This window comes from Squalius cephalus (assembly GCF_949319135.1).
Source record: "Squalius cephalus genome assembly, chromosome: 18".
Taxonomy (NCBI): Eukaryota; Metazoa; Chordata; class Actinopteri; order Cypriniformes; family Leuciscidae; genus Squalius; species Squalius cephalus.
This window is the reverse complement of record NC_137139.1, coordinates 34,764,901-34,788,408: the sequence shown is the minus strand read 5'-3', so window position 1 is coordinate 34,788,408 and position 23,508 is coordinate 34,764,901. Positions and strand designations below refer to the sequence as shown.

At 36.6% G+C, this 23,508-nt stretch overlaps 2 protein-coding genes across 2 annotated transcripts in view; one reads left to right on the top strand and one right to left on the bottom strand.

Moving 5' to 3' along the window:
• The first annotated feature begins 866 nt into the window (after positions 1-866).
• On the top strand, positions 867-16,594 carry LOC307145268 (uncharacterized protein). The gene is made up of 15 exons (XM_079848245.1): positions 867-1,197; positions 2,871-2,910; positions 5,628-5,668; positions 5,785-5,827; positions 8,254-8,386; positions 8,478-8,640; positions 9,205-10,254; positions 10,973-11,040; positions 11,145-11,200; positions 11,280-11,457; positions 13,522-13,602; positions 13,710-13,879; positions 14,114-14,319; positions 15,138-15,205; positions 16,262-16,594. Exons 1-15 carry the CDS (start codon positions 1,128-1,130, stop codon positions 16,376-16,378), a joined length of 2,484 nt encoding a protein of 827 aa, XP_079704371.1. The 5' UTR covers positions 867-1,127; the 3' UTR covers positions 16,379-16,594.
• Positions 16,302-23,508, bottom strand: part of LOC307145269 (serine/threonine-protein kinase DCLK2-like) — a 19,747-nt gene continuing 12,540 nt past the window's right edge. Inside the window, exons 12-16 of the mRNA XM_079848246.1 lie at positions 22,225-22,399; positions 19,178-19,258; positions 18,998-19,090; positions 18,902-18,917; positions 16,302-18,803 (exon numbers count right to left, since the gene is read on the bottom strand). Coding sequence (XP_079704372.1) covers positions 18,763-18,803; positions 18,902-18,917; positions 18,998-19,090; positions 19,178-19,258; positions 22,225-22,399 — 406 coding nt within the window. The 3' untranslated portion in view covers positions 16,302-18,762. The remainder of the gene's footprint in view (positions 18,804-18,901; positions 18,918-18,997; positions 19,091-19,177; positions 19,259-22,224; positions 22,400-23,508) is intronic.

Genomic DNA, 23,508 nt, shown 5'->3' with positions numbered 1-23,508 from the left:
TAGGGCTGTCAAGCGATTACATTTTTTATTATCTAATTAATTACATGATATGGCGATTAATTAATCGCACATAAAATTTGGCTTAGAAATTATCCCCAAAAAGATCATTTAAAGTAACGCATCTAATAGACATTATACAAAAGTAGCTTTAGAAATAAATATTTATTTGATTCAACAGAATTGATTACACACATACTCATAGGCCATGACGTTTCTTTCATATAGCTGCATCTGAATGGGTATTTATATATATTGCAGACCAAAACAGTTTGGTTACCAACATTCTTCAAAATATCTTTTTTTTTTTTTTTTATGTTCTGCAAAAGACAGAAAAGTCACACAGGTTTGTAAGCTGAGTAAATATTGAATTTTCATTTTTGGGCAAACCAAAATATAAATATAACCTTATTTTAAAGTGTTGCCAAAGTTTCTATAATAATCACATTTCCACCAGAAACGTGAATGTTTACTTATTTTACACACCTCCCAAATCCACAAATGTGCATCATCATCATGCTATATTTTCTAAATGTCATAATCATTTGTTAACAAACAAGTATTCATTACTTCAATGAGCTCATTGTTTCTGCATTAAATTATTACATTGTTTAAATTAATACATTTTATTTTAGCTAACTGTGATTTTGTATATGTGCATCTCTGAAATACATAACTCAGTTTCCTCTGATAACAGATCTCTGTAAACTGTAATGTGGACTCATGCACTTTCTGTAAAGCTGCTGTGAAATGATGTGTGTTGTGAAAAGCGCTGTACTAATGAATGTGAATCATCATCATCATCATCATCATCATCGTCAGTGATGTATTGTGTTGGAGTGATTGTTCGTCTTTGGCTCCTCCCCTTTTCTTTCACATGGACAGAAGAACTTCCTGTTGACGCTCGTGCGTCCTGACAATAGATCCTGATACACCAGTCCGAGTTTATAGAAACACAGAAACTATTTCACATGACAGCATCAAACTAAACGCTCATCTGAGAGGAGAAACCTCGCGTCCGCTGGATTCAGAGTTTGATCACAGCTGGAGCGAGTTTCAGAGGAGGAGGAATGCTGTTCAGATCTTTGTCTTGGTGTTTTAGACTGTAAATAAACCGTGTTTCTCCCGGTATGGCGGAGGCTCGAGCTGACGAGGACGAGGAGCGAATGCGCGAGCCCGGCGGCGCGAGACGGAGCGCAGGTACGCGCGAGCCAACAAACTTTAATTGTTTTGTTTTTTTATTAAATGGTTAAAGAAGAAGAAAAAAAACATTAACAACAATTATCGTCATTGTCATAGCCTAACGCAACGAACAATACAGTTGTCAACTATACACACACTCAGAGCGGAGAGTTGACGTAACATATTCAACAACACAACTGTAGGTTAAATAAATGTGTTTCAGGTTACGTGCCACTTCGTTTTCTTTTTATTTCGTTAAATTCAAGTTTTCACCGCTTCTCTAGTTCATTTTAATGGTCCTGTGGTGACAAAACTTGTTTTAACTGTGAATATTCCATGGTTTGTTTATTAATATGAGCTCATAAAAACGCATAATAATCTTAAATATTTTCAAATATAAAAATAGGCTATATATATATATATATATATATATATATAATGTCTGTGTGTATATATATATATATATATATGTGTGTGTGTGTGTGTGTGTTACTGTGTATACAGTAGTCAACATTTGGAGTGAATCAAAAGATATACATGAATTTTGAACAATAACCGTTCTTGTCTTAGGACAACTTTTAGGAACTTTTTTTTTTGATCCACTTCACTAGTGTGTATATGTGTGTGTGTGTGTGTTTGTGTAATGAAGGTTTATTTATCTGTTGGCTGAATGTTGTTTCCTCTTTACTCAGTATGAAATATGAACCTGCTTTGTCCTGGATGGAAACTAACATATGAATATTAGTTTCACTTTAGTAGCTCAACTTTATTGCTTCTGGGGAATTTCTGAACTGTATGTGAAATGACAAGACAGATGTGCGATTCAACCCTCGGTATTCATGACATTTAAATATATTTATGAACTTAAACAGAGAGTTATAGTTTCAGCAGTAATGTTTTTACTTATGTGATATATTAATTGGAGAAAGCAGCAGCCGAACCTGCAGAGTCATGTGACTCGAGCTCCTCACGTGATCGTTAAATATCCACTAGAGTAATTATGTGGTTTCTCTGTTTCTCTCTCTCTGGATTGTTGTAAATCACAGCTGTAGTTTCTTAGACAAAAGCTCAGTGAGTTTCTCTCGCAGTAGTTCATGTCAGGATCCTGGCAGTGTGAAGGAACCGACTGTAATAGATAGACTGAGAAATATGTGTGTGTGTGTGTGTGTGTGTGTGTGTGTGTGTGTGTAGGCCTATTAGACAGAGATATATTCAAGTTTTCTTTACAAAATAAAAAACTTTTTTGGCTTTTAATAGTCAATAAGTGCTAGAAAATCTGTGGTGTAACTCCATGACATACATTTATGGTGCAAAACATTAGTCATTTGATTATAATTTTCATACTGATGATTTCCATACTCTTAATAAGTCATTCTGGCAATTTCGACAAAACCTCATTTACATTTCTATTTATGTATTTGCTTTTATCCACACTTTTATCCAAAGCGACTTACATTGAATTCATGGTAAACATTATGTTTTGATTCAGTTGTCACTGATAGTGTGTTAAAGGGATAGTTCACATAAATCTGAAACCTCTGTCATTATTTACTCACCCTCGTGTCATTTCTGTGTGAACTTACCCTCTAAATCTGCTGTTGTCACTGTTGAAGACTGTTATTTATGAACACAAACACAGCCTGTGTGATTTAATGATGCGTTCTGACGTGTGTGTGTGTGTGCTCTTGCAGAACATTCAGACAGAAACAAACCGGATCAGCGCCACTCCAGGTAAGACCAAAGTGTAAAAGATTAGTTTTTGATCGAGTGGCTGAGGAAATTATATTATATTTTGTTTTAATTTTAATTTAGTTTTGTTTGTTTTAATTTGTATATACAAATTAAAAAGACTATTTTTAGAATCTTTAATTGTTTTTTTGAGAATGTAGTATGTTTTCAGTCTTTAAATTACTTTTTATTTTTAAATGACAGTAATGAGAATTACTAAAAACAAGTAAACCAAAAACTCTGGATTTATTTTATTTTAAAACTACAATTTGCGTGGAAAATGTACTACATTGTTAAACATTGACAATCAAACATTGACATAATTATAGAACCTTGTTTCCACCACTAAATAAAAAAGGCAATTCAATTTCTGACTGTATTTCTCACAATTCTGACTGTATTTCTCGCAATTCTGACTGTATTTCTCGTAGTTCTGACTGTATTTCTCGCAGTTCCGACTTTGTTTCTCACAATTCCGACTTTATTTCTCACAATTCTGACTTTATTTCTCACAGTTCTGAATTTATTCCTCGCAATTCCGACTGTATTTATCTCAATTTAGACTTTATTCCTCGCAATTCCGACTGTATTTCTTGCAATTCCGACTTTATTCCTCGCAATTCTGACATTATTTCTCGCAGTTCTGAATTTATTCCTCGCAATTCCGACTGTATTTATCTCAATTTAGACTTTATTCCTCGCAATTCCGACTGTATTTCTTGCAATTCCGACTTTATTCCTCGCAATTCTGACATTATTTCTCGCAATTCCGACTGTATTTCTCTCAATTTAGACTTTATTCCTCACAATTCCAGCTGTATTTCTCGCAATTCCAGCTTTATTTCTCGCAATTCCGACCTTATTTCTCGCAATTCCGACTGTATTTCTCTCAATTCCAGCTTTATTCCTCACAATTCTGACTTTATTCCTCGCAATTCTGACCTTATTTCTCGCAATTCCGACTGTATTTCTCTCAATTCCAGCTTTATTCCTCACAATTCTGGCTTTATTCCTCGCAATTCTGACCTTATTTCTCTCAATTCCGACTGTATTTCTCTCAATTCCGACTGTATTTCTCGCAATTCCGACTGTATTTCTTGCAATTCCGACTTTATTCCTTGCAATTCCGACTTTATTTCTCGCAGTTCCGACTTTATTTCTCCCAATTTCGACTTTATTTCTCACAATTCTGACTTTATTTCTTGTAGTTCTGACCTTATTTCTCTCAATTCCGACTGTATTTCTCTCAATTCCAACTGTATTTCCCGCAATTCCGACTTTATTTCTCGCAATTCCAACTGTATTTCTCGCAATTCCAACTTTATTCCCGCAATTCTGACCTTATTTCTCGCAATTCCGACTGTATTTCTCTCAATTTGACTGTATTTCTCTCAATTCCGACTGTATTTCTCTCAATTCCGACTTTATTTCTTGCAATTCCAACTTTATTCCTCGCAATTTTGACATTTCTCTCAATTCCAAATTTATTCCTCGCAATTCCGACTTTATTTCTCACAATTCCGACTTTATTCCTTGCAATTCCGACTTTCTTGCAATTCCAACTTTATTCCTTGCAATTTTGACTTATTTCTCTTGATTCCAAATTTATTCCTCGCAATTCCGACTTTATTTCTCACAATTCCGACTTTATTCCTCGCAATTCCGACTTTATTCCTTGCAATTCCGACTTTATTTCTCGCATTTATTTCTCTCAATTCCAAATTTATTCCTCGCAATTCCGACTTTATTCCTCGCAATTCCGACTTTTATTCCTCGCAATTCCGACTTTATTTCTCAAAATTCCGTCTTTCTCACAATTCTGACTTTATCTCAAATCCGACTTTATTCCTTGCAATTCTAACTTTTTTCCTCACAATTTTAACTTTATTCCTCGCAATTTCGACTTTATTCCTCGCAATTCCATCTCACAATTTTGACTCTCGCAATTCCGAATAATTTTTCCTGCAATTATGACTCTCTCTCGCAATTGCGAGTTTCTCTCACAATTCTGACTTTATTTCTCACAATTATGAGATATAATGTTGGAATTGCAAGGAAAACAAAGTCAGAATTATGAGATAAAAAGTCGCAATTACCTTTTTTATGATTTATTCCATGGTGGAAACAAGCTTCCATCCATAATGATCTTGATTTCCTTCGTTTGATCGATTAAAAAAAGTTTTTCTTCCTCTTGATTTGGGGTGAAATGTGATCTGAACCTGTGTTAGTAAGATTCTCTGCAGTGCTCAGCAAGTCAGAAACCTGTTCATTTCTGATCAGAGCTTCATCAGACCAGTGAAGCTTTCCATTCATGCCTGAACATGTAAATGCGATAAGAACAGCAAACTCAGCGCTAGTTCCTCCAACTCAGAACTGGAAAAACCTGTTATGTTACAGCAGGGAAAAACCATTAACTCTTTTCCTCTATAATCTCCAGAGCGTAATGATGGTCACATCAAACAAAACTCATGCACATGTGTACAGGGATAACACGCCACATTTCTGGCTTTGTTTTGTGACAAATTTTGGCTTATTTCTGCATGTGTTGATTTACCTTGTGTGTTTGATGACAGTCAGTTTGGGTGTGGTGTGGTTTGTGTTGTGTAACTGTGAAATGTGTTTCCAGTCATGTAACTGGAAAACTGTCAGGAAAACTGGCCTACAGTTCCTGAATAAATGGAAAAACACACTGAGTCCTTTTGTTTCTCTCGCTTTCCCAGCCAAGGCCCGCTGTCCTCCATCAGAGCTGTCATCAAACGCAGTGAGTAGTGTGTTTTTGTCCTGCACAGCTTGATTTGGTGTGTTGTGTATGTTCTGTCAGATGTTTGCATGTGAGTTTGGTTTTTGTGCTTGTGTTTTTTGTTGGAAACTGCGCAGCATCGAGAACGAGCTCTCAAAGTGACCATCTGCGGGAACGGAGGTCAGTTGCTCTTTCTTTCTCTCTGTGTTTATTTAGGTGTTTTCTTTGCCTTGATTTTGACCTTTCCTTTAATAATCACGTCTGATATCTGACCGCAAGCTCTTTACTGGCACTTTTGTCTCATTTGTTTACAAATACAGTTGATTTATTTGGGGGGAAAATTGTTGGTTGTGCTGGAATTGATGCCACAACTGAATATTGAAATTTATTTTAATTTGTGAAATGTTTGTTAATTGTTAAACAAAGTGCAATATTATTTTAAGGCGGATTTTGGAAAAAGAATAAAAAACAAAGTTGTCTATACATAAATATACAAAATAATGAATGGGCAAAGTTCCATAATTTTTTCATGATTGTATAAAATCACTGCATTAAATATTTTTGGATATTAAAATGTCTTCTCAAAACAGCATTATTATAGTTAACTAAAACCATTAAAAAATGTCTGTTACTTTAAATAAATTAAATATAAATTAAAATAAAGTGAAATAAAATATAACATAATTAACCTTATTTTATTTCAGCTGGTTGCCAAAGCAACTTTCTAATTTTCATTAAGTTTAACTTGATGTACTAACTAAAACTGAAATAAAAAATAACAAAAACAAAAAAATGAAGAAGAAAAAAGAAGACTAAAACAACAAAATTACTAAAAATGTAACTAAAATTAAAAAGGAAAATATTAAAATAAAAACTAATTCAAAATATGAACAAAAAGTATAGTATCTAAAAAAGTGTAATAATAAAATAGTCTCTCAGTGCTCAAAACTGGCAGGTTATACTGTAGTTATCATTCAACTCAGCTCTCAAGTCATTATTAAAGGGATAGTTCAGCCAAAAATGAAAATTAGCCTATGATTTACTCTCCCTCAAGTCATCCTAAGTGTATATGACATTCTTCTCTCAGACGAATACAATCAGAGTTATATTAAAAAAATGTCATATCTCTTTATAATGGCAGTGAATGGTTGTTTCTGTTTTGAAGTCCATAAAAGTGCACCTTTTATCATGGATAGATGGACTTTTATCATGGATAGATGCACTTATCACGGATAGATGCACTTTTATCACGGATAGATGGACTTTTATGATGGATAGATGCACTTTTATGATGGATAGATGGACTTTTATGATGGATAGATGGACTTTTATGATGGATAGGTGCACTTTTATCACGGATGGATGCACTTTTATCATGGATAGATGCACTTTTATGATGAATTGATGCACTTTTATCATGGATAGATGCACTTTTATCATGGATAGATGGACTTTTATGATGGATAGATGCACTTTTATCACGGATGGATGCACTTTTATCATGGATAGATGCACTTTTATGATGAATTGATGCACTTTTATCATGGATAGATGCACTTTTATCATGGATAGATGGACTTTTATGATGGATAGGTGCACTTTTATCACGGATGGATGCACTTTTATCATGGATAGATGCACTTTTATGATGAATTGATGCACTTTTATCATGGATAGATGCACTTTTATCATGGATAGATGGACTTTTATGATGGATAGATGCACTTTTATGATGGATAGATGCACTTTTATCATGGATAGATGCACTTTCATCATGGATAGATGCACTTTTATGATGGATAGATGCACTTTTATCATGGATGGATGCACTTTTATCATGGATGGATGCACTTTTATCATGGATAGATGCACTTTCATCATGGATAGATGCACTTTTATGATGGATAGATGCACTTTTATCATGGATGGATGCACTTTCATCATGGATAGATGCACTTTTATCATGGATGGATGCACTTTTATGATGGATAGATGCACTTTTATCACGGATAGATGCACTTTTATGATGGATAGATGCACTTTTATCATGGATAGATGCACTTTCATCATGGATAGATGCACTTTTATGATGGATAGATGCACTTTTATCATGGATGGATGCACTTTTATCATGGATGGATGCACTTTTATGATGATAGATGCACTTTTATGATGGATAGATGCACTTTTATGATGGATAGATGCACTTTCATCATGGATAGATGCACTTTTATGATGGATAGATGCACATTTATCATGGATGGATGCACTTTTATCATGGATGGATGCACTTTTATGATGGATAGATGCACTTTTAATGATGGATAGATGCACTTTTATGGACTTCAAAACAGAAATAGCCATTCACTGCCATTATAAAGCTTGGAAGAGCCAGAATTTTTTTTAAATATAACTCTGATTGTATTCGTCTGAAAGTAAAAGAATGTCGTATAGACCTAGGATGATTTGAGGGAGAGTAAATCATAATTTGGGTGAACTAGCCTATGCCTTTAACTTGCTGTTTTTAGTTAAGCAGGGAATCAGAGTGAGGAAGGTACAGCGTTGATGTTATATAATAAACTTTGTTACTGACTGTCGTCCCGCAGACGTCCAGAAATCACCATCCTCTCTGCTGAACCGCTGCCGTCCAACACGTGGTTCCCAGGGGCTTCTGGGGCATTTCCCCCGGCCCCGCCCCCAGCCCCGCCCACATGGGCTGCTGCCGCGGCAACAGTGCAGGTAGGAGGAGCTTGAGGATGCGTGTGTAGAACCCGTCATTTATTTATTTATGTGATTGGTTAATTGATTGATTGGTGCTCCTCCTCCCTAGCTCCCGCCTCCTTCATATGAGCAAGTGATCCGAGAAAAGAGCCGAGAACAGAATATTCCCCCTTCGTCTTCGTCGTCTTCATCTTCTCGTCTCTCTACCTGCACCATCGCCACACAGACGGACACACACTCCCCCGGCCCACGATCCTCCGCTGCTCGTCCAGGTGAGGTCCTAACTACACGCGAACCCGCAACACGCAATCTTTTCTATGTTAATCAGAGTCTCTGCGACGTCGCGCTGGAACAACAACAGAAAGTATGATAATCTCAGGTACTGTGTATGTGCTTTATGTGATGTTAAAATCATCTGTGTGAGTTTGAACATCATTTTGTGTGTCTTTTATAGCCGTACTGAAAGCAACGCACCTTAGATCTTCAAAATAAATAAAAGTAAACAAGAGCGTTTCAAACTGTCAACTCATTGTTAGGAGACAAGTGTATTCTATGACAACGATTGATTCAGTAACTCAGTATGTATTTTTAGTAATGTTAAAATGGTGTAATATTCATGAATGTGATTATGTACTTATCTATTTCGGGAACTTGCCGAGAGAGCCCGCCCACGCGCTCTTCTGATTGGCTGTGATTTTTCCGTGTCGCTTCTAGTGTGGACAGACAAATTATTTGTTTCTGAAATCTTAACGCATCGTGTCTGGTTAGGACACGGTGTCAGGCTGTATTTGCAGAAAATTATTTCTGTGTTATAGAAATGTGTCTTTTTCTTCCAGTTCACAAACCCCCCAAACCCCCGCGCCCCTCGTTGCCTCTCAAACACACGTCTGACCCGGACCGGTCCAGCCCGAAGCCTCAAGACGCTCAGCACGAGCAGTGTGGCGTTCAGACGGACTTCGATGACATCACCGGTGACATCAGCCCCATAGGCCCCGCAACCACCACCAAGTTTTCCACCCAGAGCGACCTTGATGACATCACTGGTGACATCAGCCCCATAGGTCCCTCCCCCACCACCAAGTTTTCCACCCAGAGTGATCTCAATGACATCACCGGTGACATCAGCCCCATAGGTCCCGCCCCCACCGCCAAGTTTTCTACCCAGAGCGACCTCGATGACATCACCGGTGACATCAGCCCCATAGACTCCACCAAGACTTTCACCCAGAGCAACTTCGATTTCCCAGTCGAACCCATGAAAGAGGAGTCGAGGGCTCGTCCCAGACCTCGACCGCGCTCCGCAGCCATCCTACAACCCGTCGTTCTGGACCAGCCAATCACGAGGGAGGTCAAAGTTCAGACTCTAGTGCGTCTGAAGGATGACGGGGCCGACAGCGTGTTCGCCGGGTTCGACGACTCTCCGTCGAACATCTCCAGCAAATACCTGCAAGACTTGCTGGAGGTGTTCGGCTCGGACGAAGCGCATGGAGAAAGTCAAGAAAGCAAAGCGAGTGATGTAGAAGAAGAGAAAAATGCGGCTGCTTGCTCTGTCATAGCATCTGAACCGTTAGAACCGTTAAAAAGACCACAACCACGGCCTAGAACTCAGAAATCCAAACCCCAACTCGCCCCAAAACCATCAGTCTTTGATGTTTTTGACACTACCGTTGAGCAAAACCCATCCAAACCCCTGAGTCCACCAGTACCAGCACCCAGACCCCTTCTGAACAAACTCCAGAGCCCGTCAGAGTCGTGTTCATCCACCAAACCTTCACCTGCCACCCGACCTGCCAGTGCATCTCAGAGGAGAAACTCAGAAGATCAAGCTATAAACACTCCGGTCAAGACGACACCTGTGATGCCGACCGACAGGAACGTCGGAAAACGTGAGTGTTTATGTGACCGGTATGTTGCTGGATCTCTAATTCACTTGCTACTAGGGGTGGCATTTTTATTATAAAAATGGCGATTTGCGATATAAAGTGCAACTAAAGTTTGCTGTGCTTGTTTGTAGGGCTTGTGATAATATATCAATATTACTATAAAATAATAATAAACAAATAATTAAATAATTACCACAATAAACTAAATAAGAAATATTTTTCCTGTAATATTTCACTATAAAATAAAACAATTGAGTATTTAAGAAATATTCAATAATAAATAATAGCAAGTAACGTAATAATGATAAATAATATAATAAAATATTATAAAATGTACAAATATATAAACAAAATATAAAAATAATAGTAACAATATTGTATTTTACAGTACTGTCAAATTATAATAATATTTATGGCTTTGTTTTGTTTGTTTGTTTGTTTGTTTTTATTTAACGGGGACATATTTAGCTAAAGAGCACGATTTCATCTGCATGTTAAAAGAATAAAACTACCAAGATTGTAATTTTGTAAAATTATCAATCATCATTTTTAAATGCCCGTTATAAATCAAAAATCTGTCAAAGATTTGATGTGGTGAAGCTCGTAAAGTTGTAAAATCCAGTATCAAGTTCATCTGCCTGTTGCTTGTAAACACAACTTTTATTCCTGGTGGATATTATGGGTGTATTTTGAGGTGTATTTTGAATGTGTTTAAATCCAGGTCCATCCGTTCCCAAACACTCCCGGCCGCCTCCACCTGTGCTCAGGAATATGGCGTCCCCCTCACAGGTGATGTTATATTTGTTTATAACCCACCCTTATGAGGAAGTTTCCATATTAGCATGAGCATTTCTGAAGTATTTGATGTTTATGATGATGATGTGTGTATTCAGGCCGCTGTGGATGTTTCCAGAGCCGCCAACGCCTCAGTTCCTCCTCTGCCTCCGAGGTACCGCAGCGTTATTCCTCCAGAATGAGGTGTCTGGTTTGTTTTGTCCCATCTGTCATTCTCTCTGTTTGTGTCTCAGACCCAGTGGTGGAAGACTCCTCCCCCTTCGCCCTCCTCCAGTCAAAGTGGCCAAACCTGCAGGCTCCGCCTCCTCCCCTGCTGCGACCAATCAGCTACCAAGCAGCAGAACTCCAAAGAGAGCCCCGCCCCTCCCTCCCCGACCGAAACCAGGACATCCGCTATATAAGCGCTATTCTGTGAGTGTTTTTAGAGTATTTGAGAAGAACTCCAGGTCATTCTTATCCTCTATGACTTTCTTTGTTCTGCAGAAAACAAAATAAGATCACTGGCAGAATGTACGAGCTGCTGTTTTCCATACAATGAAAGATTGAAATGATTGTGGCCGTGCACTTTATTCCAAGTCTTCTGAAGCAGTGTTTTTAATAAAGATGAAATAAAATAAAATATACATTTTAGATTAAAAAAACTTTGGCCTTGGCAACTAACTGAAAGAAATAAGTTAAGTTGAAGCACTAAAATTACTTGAATTAAAACCGAGATAAACACAAATTAAAGTCATAAAGAAGTAATCAAAATAACAAAAGCACTTATGAAAATTATTAAGATGTAAAATAAAATGAAAACCAAAAATATAAAAATAAAAGCTAATTAAAAATATAAATAAATGCTATAATAGTATATAAATAATACTAAAATATCGCTGTTATTTGATGTTATGTGTGTATTAAAGGCAAAACACTACCCATGTTTTTCATGCACAATTTTATGATTTTGGGCTATTTTGTTTCCATAACTTGGTCTTCTTCCAGATTAGTGGAAAGAAAACATCCAAAATACAAATGTTAGTGTTTATTTTATTGCACTTTATCGATTTGCATCTATAGATTTTGATTATGATGCATATATTCAAAGAGTTTGTCCTCCACTTCAGCAGCACTTACAAACACCAAAATTTGCAGTGTTGTTCCTGTCTATATTCTGAAGGTTTTTACTGAGGGGTTTGTTAATATATCATTCACACTGGTTTATATAACATTTTATTCCTGAAACATTTTTTTTCTTGTCTTTTTCACAGTATTTTCTGATTTATGCAGTGATAAAAAGAGATATTCAAAATCCCCTCAGTAAAAACATTTAACTCTAATATGTCAACAAAATCAAACAAGAATTTTGAACCTGGTTTTATCCAATGTTCAGATTTATGTTATGCAAATATATGCAAATGAGTGCATATTTAATTGGATAATGCATTATTCACAAATTTAAACTTATAATACAAAACAATTGTCTTAATTTACATCCAAAATAAAAAAATTAGTGTTTTTTTTATTGCACTTTATCAATTTGCGTCAATAGATTTTGATTACGATACATATCTTTAACGAGTTTGTCCTCCACTTCAGCAGCACTTATAAACACCAACATTTACAGATTTATTCCTGTCTATATTCTGAAGGTTTTTACTGAAGGGTTTGTTCATAAATCACTCACACTGGTTTATATAACATTTTATTCCTAAAACGTTTTTTCTTGTCTGTTTCACAGTATTTTCTGATTTATGCAGTGATAGAAAGAGATATGCAAAATCCCTTTAGTAAAAACATTTAACTCTAATATGTCAACAAAATCAAACAAGAATTTTGAACCTGGTTTTGTCCAATGTTCATATTTATGTTATGCAAATATATGCAAATAAGTACATATTTAATTGGATAATGCCTCATTCTTATAATACAAAACAATTGTCTTAATTTACTGTGATTAATCTACTGGGGGGAATTATGGCGATATGTATTGGTTAACATTTAGTAGTGTCTTGCCTTAACTGGTAATCTTCCTCCTAGCCGCGGCTCTCAAATGTCACTCATGCTCGTTCAATTAAAAAATGATGCCTTTAGACAGGCTTTGGCCAATTGTCTTTGGTTCTCACATGTCATGGTTGAATTGCAGGTTGTTATGCGCCAATTTAAAAAACACATCGGCATGTATGATGTTCAGTGAATTAGGTCTGTCCCTAATGCATCATGTCACTCCAGAAGACTTGGAATATAGTGAACAAGTCATGATAACGCCTGTGTGCTTATTGGGAATGTGACTGTATAAATCACTGTCGACTTTCAGTTCACACATTATATCTAACATTAAATCTCTTTGCGCTTCACAGAAGAAAGAAAGTCATAAAGGTGAGAAAATGATGACTGAATGTTCATTTAAATATATTTAAAGAAGGAAGTCTGTAAATAAAACAGAATTGTCAAACACGGGGTAAATATGATGTTGTTTATGTGTTTGTGCACTAGAGCAAAGTTCTTCAAGCAGAAACAGAGGAGGAGAATATCAGCAAAGAGCAAGAGGAACCATCGGAGGAAACATCTTTCCATGTCAGTACACACACACACACACACACACACACACACACACACACACACACACACACACACACACACACACATCCTGTTTTTATATCCTGAAATATCTTCTGCTTTAGGAAGAGGAGCAGCTGATTGTCCTCGATGATACAGACATCCCAGAAACACAGATGAATACACTCCATGACCTCTGCCCCTCAGAGGTCAAAGGTCAAGATGTGACTGTCGGTGGGGTTCAGCTGGAACACACACCCTCAGAGCAGCAGATCCAACAAAACATGCAAAACAGGTGAAACATAACGACAAAATAAAAACATTACAATGGATTATAATTTAAAATGAAAAATAATATCTTGTATTTTTTAATTAAAGATTTAATGAACTCTATATATGTACTGTCAGCTTATTAGAATGTCTTTCAGAAATCATTCTAATAAGCTGATTTGCTGCTATCTTAACTATGAAAAATAAATAAAGTAAACATGCACATTTCCTGTATCAGTTTCTCTCTTCCTCTTTCCAGGTTTGTTGTGGCCCGTTTTGCATTTGAGGGGGAGGAGGGTGAGCTGAAGTTCAGTGAAGGTGATGTCATCACTCTTGTGGAATATGTAAATGAGGAGTGGGGGCGTGGCATTCTGAACAGACGAATGGGAATCTTCCCTCTCAGTTTCATCCAGGCTAAAGAGGAAACTGAGGTGTTGCCAGGGAAACCGGTTCTGGAATCTCCTGGTAAATAAACATTCTTCATCTGAATATTTATCAACCATGGACCAATCAGGAGTGAGTTTGACAGAAACTGTGGCCTATATTGAAAGCCAACATTTATTTTTTATATGTCATGGCTGATATTGTCAGTCTACAATGTAATGTTTTTACCGGTAATCATAAATTCACTGTAAGTTAAAGCTTACATGTCCGGCTGAAAAACAAATAACTGTTTATTACTATTTGCTTCTAATATCTACTTAATCAGACCTATATGATAATAAAAAATCAGTAACACTTACAAAAAGGTTCATTAGTTAACATTAGTTAACTAATGTTAACATTAGTTAACTAATGTTAACATTAGTTAACTACCTTAGTTAACATGAACTAAGAATGAACAATACTTCTACAGTATTTATTAATCTTAGTTATTATTCATTTCAACATTTACTAAATAATACATTATTAAAATCAAAGGTTGTATTTGTTAACATTAGCTAATGCACTGTGAACTAACATGAACAAACAATGATCAGCTGGATTTTTATTACCTAACATTAACAAATACAGTAACAAATCTATTGCTTGTGGTTAGTTCATGTTAATTAATACATTAACTAATGTTAACTAATGAACCTTACTGTAAAGTGTTACCGAAACATCTAATTATCACCAATATGCTTATACTGTAGATATATCATGCATCTCTAGTGTCTGTAAGTAGTTATGACAAATATATAAAAATGAGAAACATTTGATTTCAAATAATTATTGCAAGTAGTTATGACAAATATATAAAAATGGGAAACATTTGATTGAAAGTGTGTGTCATCCTGCAGGAGGGAGGAGCAGAGGACGGGCGCTGTATGAGTTCAGTCCGGAGTGTGAGGACGAGCTCTGTCTGAAGGTGTGTGAGATTCACTATTACAGACTCATTCACAATATAAGAAAACTCTTGAGAAAATACATGAAAAAAAATGATACAATCTGATGCCCAAACATTTAACTTTTCACACGTGATTTATACATATTTATTTATATTATTTTATTTTATTTTATTTATAAAAATATTTATAGATTTAAATAATATACTTTTATTGAATGTATATAAAATATAATTTTCTTAAAATTACATGTTTATAAATAAAATGTTTACAGTAAAAATAGTAAATGTAAATATAGTAAAAATAGTACAATTACTATATATAATAAAAAATATAATAATTATTATATAATATACATACTGCCATATATTTGTTTACATAATATATATTTAATGATATTTACATAATATATATATATATAAAGTAATTAAAAACATAAGATATTACAATTTTTATGTAATATACATACTTTCACATATTTATAAGGTTTACATAATATATAATTATAATATATATATATAAGTATGTGTGTAATAAAAATCTAATAATTTTTATATAATATACATTCATTTATATAATATATTTAATGAATATATACATATGTAAACTTAGAATTTGAATAGTAAAAAATATATTCAATAAAGATATTAGAATTACAATATATAGAATAGAAATATTTTAATATTTTATATATATATATATATATATATATATATATATATATATAATTATAATGATTAAAAAAAATAAATAAAAAATAAAAATTATATATATATATATATATATATATATATATCACAATCTAATAATTATATAATATACATTGTTTCATTTGTATAATATATTTAATGATATATTAATATAATACATATGAATGATTATATATATAATTTTAGATCTTAAATATTACAAAAATATTTTATTTGTATTAAATGTATATTATATAGACATGTTATATATGAAAGCTGAAATATTCTGGCATGGAAATTCATTGGTCAAAAAGACCTGAGCAGAATAAATCCATATAAATAAATAAAAAGTAATTTACACTAAGTACACAAAAATCTGTGTGTGTGTAGGCAGGAGACATAGTGTGTGATTTGGAGGACATGGATGCCGAGTGGTTCTTTGGAGAATCCGGTGGGAAACGTGGCATTGTCCCTAAAAACTACATCCAAGTGTTGCTGGACCCCTGAACCCTGAACTTGTCCTGTCATGTGCCTGAGAGCGTTTCTACATTTTGCCTTATTTAGATGTAATACACTTAAAGAAGGTCAGTGACGGGATGTGAAGCGTATGGAGATCTCCTGCATTGTACTGACTCCAGTCTGTGTGTGTGTGTGTGTGTGTGTGTGGTCGTATGAATTTGTTTACAGAGTTTTAACCCACATTAAACTCATCCGTTACATAAACATCTCTGTCCTTTTTTTATTTCTCAATCTTTTTGACTCTCTCTGTAGGTAAAATTTCAGGATTTTTAAGAGCTGAATGTTCTTTTAATGAAGACACTTGAGCCTGCGACTAACCACGACTCAAAGTTTCAAGTCTCTACGACTTACGATTTTGGTCAGTCACTCTTAGGGCAGAATAGTGATCTTTGAAAATTTTAAAAGCTACAATAGAGTTTCAGCGCTGCACACTTGAACCCCTAAAAATGTACAGTTTCACCGTACAAAGGTAAATGAGACCTCGCCTTGACAGCTCTACGGCACATTATGGTGAAAAATGTGGATTCACACTTTAAATCGTGTTATTATTAGTCTCTGTTTTATTTCAGTCGCCTTTAACACAGAATAAAACACACAGACTCGCGTCTCTGGGTTTATCAGCTACTCATGATGTATTGTTGCAATACAAAACAAAACATGAAATTAATCCATAATTAGAATAATTATGAGGAGCTCTTGGCCCCGAACAGCCACCGTACAAAAGTTAATACCAGTGATACCACAAGCGATCGTTCAGATCGACACTTCAGATCAAATTAAATTAACAATTCTTCTAAAAAAGGAGGCATTTCATGGACACACACACACACACACACACGTTCTCATTCACTGAAGGCTGAAGATTTGGTGTAAAGCAAAGTCATAAAACTACATCAGGCTTGTAACACATTTGGTCACACAAATCAGACTTAAAGAAACATCCAGCAACACAATTCAAATATATCGTTTTCGTTCAGCTACAGACGGTCTCACACTCTCAAACGCTTTCAGGTACAAAGATGCACATGTCTGAAATGAGACTATAATGATGCATCTGATCAGACGCCAACATCAACATGTATGTACAGAGAGAGAGAGACAGGTAGGACACAGTGCGGTAAAAATCGAGGTCGCTGGTTTAGTTGAAGCCCTGCGTACAAACACTGACCAGAACGAGAGAAAATTATGATCTGTTAATAATCGATTTGGAAATTCTTCATGTAAAAATTTCAGTCTGCTTGAAAAGGGCTGATGAAGAGCAGAAATAACCCGATCAATATGAAAAAACTAAGCAACTAAAATTCTGAGAAAAAAAGTCTCAATTGTGAGATGTAAATTTAGAATTCCGAGGAAAAAAGTCTGAACAGTGAGATGTAAATTTAGAATTCCGAGGAAAAAGTCAAAATTGTGAGATGTAAATTTAGAATTCCGGGGAAAAATGTCTGAATTGTTAGATGTAAATTTTGAATTCCGAGGAAAAAGTCAAAATTGTGAGATGTAAATGTAGAATTCCGAAGAAAAAGTCTGAATTGTGAGATGTAAATTTTGAATTCCAGGGAAAAATGTCTGAATTGTGAGATGTAAATTTAGAATTCCAGGGAAAAATGTCTGAATTGTGAGGTGTAAATTTAGAATTCCAGGGAAAAATGTCTGAATTGTGAGGTGTAAATTTAGAATTCCAAGGAAAAAGTCAAAATTGTGAGATGTAAATTTAGAATTCCAAGGAAAAAGTCAAAATTGTGAGATATAAATGTAGAATTCAGAGGAAAAAGTCAAAATTGTGAGATGTAAATTTAGAATTCCGGGGAAAAATGTCTGAATTGTGAGATGTAAATGTAGAATTCAGAGGAAAAAGTCAAAATTGTGAGATGTAAATTTTGAATTCCAAGGAAAAATGTCAGAAATGAGATGTAAATTTTGAATTCCAAGGAAAAAAGTCTAAAATTGTGAGATGTAAATTTAGAATTCCAAGGAAAAAAGTCAGAATTGTGAGATGTAAATTTAAAATTCCAAGAAATAATCTGAATTGTGAGAAATCTGAATTTAGTTTGGAATACATAAACGCACACGTAAAGGAAAATGTGAATCGTATCGTGAAGTTTAAGGTGCATATAAACAGAACTTTTAAAATGTGAAATCGGATTGGACTGAAGAAAATTTGTGCACATAAACAAACTGCGATGGTTGCTATGCGGTTGCTAAGGTGTTCTGAGTGCCTATGGGACTTTTTTCACCTGTTTTACCCTTTAATGTTAGAATGTTAGATAACAGGACTGAAGATGCAGAGAGATGGTGTTCTGGTCTGGTCTCAGTGTTGAGGTTATTGGTGTCGATCAGGGTTTCTTCTTCTGCGCCTCCAGAGATTTCTCAGTTTACTGCCAGCTGTGATCTACTGTGCCATTCTTTGAAGTTCCTTACAATAACATTTAAGTAACACAGTGTTAGTACCTGATACACAGTAAAATATATTTTATGGCTACAATCAGTGAGATTTTTTAGACATGACGTTACCATGGAGATGATCCACCTGTAAAAGAGGAAACGAGACACAATGTTTCAGCTGAAGGTAATTATGGGGTGTAGTGTGTGTGTGTGTGTGCTTTTCACCTCAGCCTCTGCTGCCGTGCTGTGGTGTGTCATTTCTGATTCAACACCGTCTTCCATCTCACACGCCATGTTGGTGTCCATCACAGCATCGTCCTGCTCACACACAAGTTCATGACAACGGGTCAGTTCTGTGTGTGTATGTGATTGTGATTGTGTGTGTGTGTGTGTGTGTGTCCTCACCTGCACCCAAGGGTGTTCCAGCACCTCGTCAGCTGTGTAACGAGCACCAACATTCACTTGTAGCATCTTACCAATTAAATCCTGCAAAAGACATTTAACCAATCAGCTGCTTCGACTGACCTCATGTAACGCAAATCAGCCAATCAGCTCCAGCCCGACACATTTAAGAGACTTCAGTTAAACCTGGTTACAAATTTCATGATCTGATTCCATTTTAATTCACAAGATCGAATTCAAACCAATGGGAAATCAATGGAAGCCCATTTCCATCACATGAGACAAACAAATCATGCTTTTCCAAATCTTAATTATGGCATTAAAAAGTCATAAAAAGTAAAAAAAAAGAAGAAGAAAAATCTACTGATATAATTATGACATACTAAATCAAAATTATGACAAAAAGTCATACTTCTGTCAGGGCCACTATTGTCGAATACGATTGACAATTAGCATCCAGTTTGGATTGGCGGTCTGGTTCTGTTCAGCCTAGCATGTATAAGAGCAGCAATAACCCTCATTAGGGTAAACAGAACAGAACCAACATGAATGTATTGCAGATATCATTAATTAATTTTAATGTAAAGGGGAATCAGAATGCCAAATCCTGACTGAGACAGGAGGAGCTGGGGAGGGAGGAGGGTAATGCGCTCCTGAGAAACGCGAGATCTGCTGATATACTGCAGGAGCTTATATATGAGTACAGCGATGGGTGTCGTATTCCTATAGGTAGACGTGGATCAGCTGGAACTTAAAACTGACAAATTTGATATTTTGCCATAACATAGAAATAACATCAAAAAGTCAAAATTGACACACTAAATCAAAATTATGACAAAAAGTCAAAATTATGACAAAAAGTCAAAATTATAACATACTTATTCATAATTATGAGATACTAAATCAAAATTATGTAAAAATTTTCAAATTATGACATACTAAATTAAAATTATTAAAGTCATACATGCGCGGACCTTAGCAGAGGCGCTGATGTGAGTGTGTGTGTGTGTGTGCAGACCTTAGCAGAGTGTGTGTATGCAGACCTTAGCAGAGGCGCTCGTTTGAGTGAGTGTGTGTGTGTGCAGACCTTAGCAGAGGCACTCGTGTGTATGTGTGTGTGTGTGCAGACCTTAGCAGAGGCGCTCATGTGTGTGTGTGTGTGTGTGTGTGTGTGAGTGTGTGTGTGTGCAGACCTTAGCAGAGGCACTCGTGTGTATGTGTGTGTGTGTGCAGACCTTAGCAGAGGCGCTCATGTGTGTGTGTGTGTGTGTGTGTGTGTGTGTGTGCAGACCTTAGCAGAGGCGCTCGTGTGTGTGTGTGTGTGTGTGTGTGAGAGTGTGTGCAGACCTTAGCAGAGTGTGTGTGTGCAGACCTTAGGAGAGGCGCTCATGTGAGTGTGTGTGTGTGTGTGTGTGCAGACCTTAGGAGAGGCGTTTGTGTGTGTGTGTGTGTGTGTGCAGACCTTAGGAGAGGCGCTCATGTGAGTGTGTGTGTGTGCAGACCTTAGGAGAGGCGCTCATGTGAGTGTGTGTGTGTGTGCAGACCTTAGGAGAGGCGTTTATGTGTGTGTGTGTGTGTGTGTCCAGACCTTAGGAGAGGCGCTCATGTGAGTGAGTGTGTGTGTGTGTGTGTGTGTGTGTGTGTGTGTTGCAGACCTTAGGAAAGGCGTTTATGTGTGTGTGTGTGTGTGTGCAGACCTTAGGGGAGGCGCTCATGTGAGTGTGTGTGTGTGTGTGTGTGCAGACCTTAGGAGAGGTGTGTGTGTGTGTGTGTGTGTGTGTGTGTGTGTGTGTGTGTGTGTGTGTGTGTGTGCAGACCTTAGGAGAGGTTAGGGTGACCACCCGTCCCGCGTAGCGCGTGCGCGCACAGCGTTTGGAGCCCAATTCATGCGTCCCGCAAATTGAGACCGTGTCACGCATAATCTATGCTTGCTCAAAAAAAAAGTTGGTCGCTCTATATCCTCGAGCCCCAGGCAGCCAAACGAACATTACTTGACAGTTCAGCACGCTATTGTTGCCACACCCACCCCTCAGTTGAACTGCTGACTAGGTTGTTGTCAACTTTTTCGTTGTTGTCATGACAGCGCACGCACGCGCATACCAGACACACTGGGAGGGAACAAGATGCGCGCTTTCCAATTTGAAAAATGGAGACTGAGAGGCACCGCCATCATCAATTAAAAAGAGAAGGTGTGGGTACGAGAAAAACTGGGAAAATGAATATTTGTGGCTGAAAGGTGTTGAGGGGGATACCGAGAGGGCTTTTTGTGACCTTTGCAAAACGTCCTTCTCAATCGGACATGGAGGGGAATACGATGTCAATCGTATTTTTTTTTAAATATTTTTTTTTTAACTGTTCCTGTGGTGTTGAGCAACTACAATTCCTGTTAATCCTATAATTTTCTATTATAATTTATTTAAAGTGAATAAATTGTAATGAAAAATAAATACAATTAAATAGTAAATTGTAAGTGGAAGTGCATCTGTCAATTAATTGAATGTTCAAAATATTATGAATCTTTATTTAGAAAAAAATACACATTGGTTGGCCTATTCATGAGCATACATCAGCAATTACACATGTTTAGGGGAATAGGGCATTATTAATATACCATGTAAGGTGGTATGTGCTAGAAATGGGTAAACCACTATCAGTGAGTCTGCCCGTGGGGTGGGGGCACCGCCGCGCCAGGTAGTGTCCCACATTGTCCCTCAGAAACATACCACTTGTCCCCCCTTGGGCTTATTAGCAGGTGGTCACCCTAGGAGAGGTGCTTATGTGAGTGTGTGTGTGTGTGTGTGTGTGTGTGTGTGTGTGTGTGTGAGAGAAAGTGTGTTTGTGTGTGCAGACCTTAGCAGAGGCGCTTATGTGAGTGAGTGTGTGTGTGTATGTGTGAGAGAGAGAGTGTGTTTGTGTGTGCAGACCTTAGCAGAGGCGCTCATGTGAGTGTGTGTGTGTGTGTGTGTGTGTGTGTGTGTGCAGACCTTAGCATAGGCACTGATGTGAGTGTGTGTGTGTGTGTGAGAGAGAGCGTGTGTGTGTGTGCAGACCTTAGCAGAGGCGCTGATGTTGTCCCAGTACGGGGAGGGGAACTCCAGTCGTCCCAGTAAGATCTGCTGGAACAGCTCCTCCTGCTGGTTCCTCTCGCTGCGGAACGGAGGAAACCCACACAGCAGAATATAGGAGATCACACCCGCCGCCCAGATGTCCACCTTCAGCCCGTACCTGACACACACACACACACACACACACGCTTTCACCAGGGAATCTAACTCCATGTCGAGTTGGAGGAACTAGTGCTGAGTTTGCTGTTCGTATCGCATGTTTTGTTGGGAGATGTTCAGACATGAATGGAAAGCTTCACCACTCTCGGATAAAGAGAAATGAACAGGTTTCTGACTTGCTGAGCACTGCAGAGAATCTTACTAACACAGGTTCACATTTCACCCCAAATCAAGAGGAAGAAAAAGGTTTTTGTATCATTAAAATGAAGGAAATCAAGATCATTATGGATGGTTTCCACCACAGAATAAAAAATGAAAAAGGTAGTTGCGACTTTTTATCTCACAATTCTGACTTTGTTTTCCTTGCAATTCCAACATTATATCTCATAATTATAAGAAATAAAGTCAGAATTGTGAGATAAACTCGCAATTGCGAGAAAGAGTCAGAATTGCAGGAAATATAGGAATTGCGAGAAATAAAGTCGGAATTGCGAGAAATAAAAATTAAGTCTGAATTGCGAGAAATAAAAATTAAGTCTGAATTGCGAGAAATAAAAATTAAGTCTGAATTGCGAGAAATAAAAATTAAGTCTGAATTGCGAGAAATAAAGTCGTAATTGCGTGGAATAGAGTTGAAATCGCAAGAAAGTCAGAATTTAGAAAAATAAAGTTGGAATTTGCGAGAAATAAAGTCGGAATTGCGAGAAAGTCAGAATAAAGAATAAAATCTCAAACACACACACGCACATACTCAACACACTCAAACACACGCACACAGACCCACACACAAACGCACACACTCATACTAACACACACTCTCAAACACACATACTCACACACAGGTATATATGAGGGCGGGGCTATAACTTGTCACTCACATGAGATCCACCAAAGCAAACCACAACCATCCAATCAATTCCCGACAGACAAAATCAAGCCCCGCCCACATTTGTTCTTGTTCCAGAAGTGTTTCACTCGGTGGAACTTTCACCAAAATTAAAATGAAAACGGAAAATATAGAAATCAAAAATAAATTCAAACTACTAATAAAAAGTATAATGGTCTCTCTGTGATTCTAAAATAATGTTCTTCCTCAGTGTTTCTGTCTTG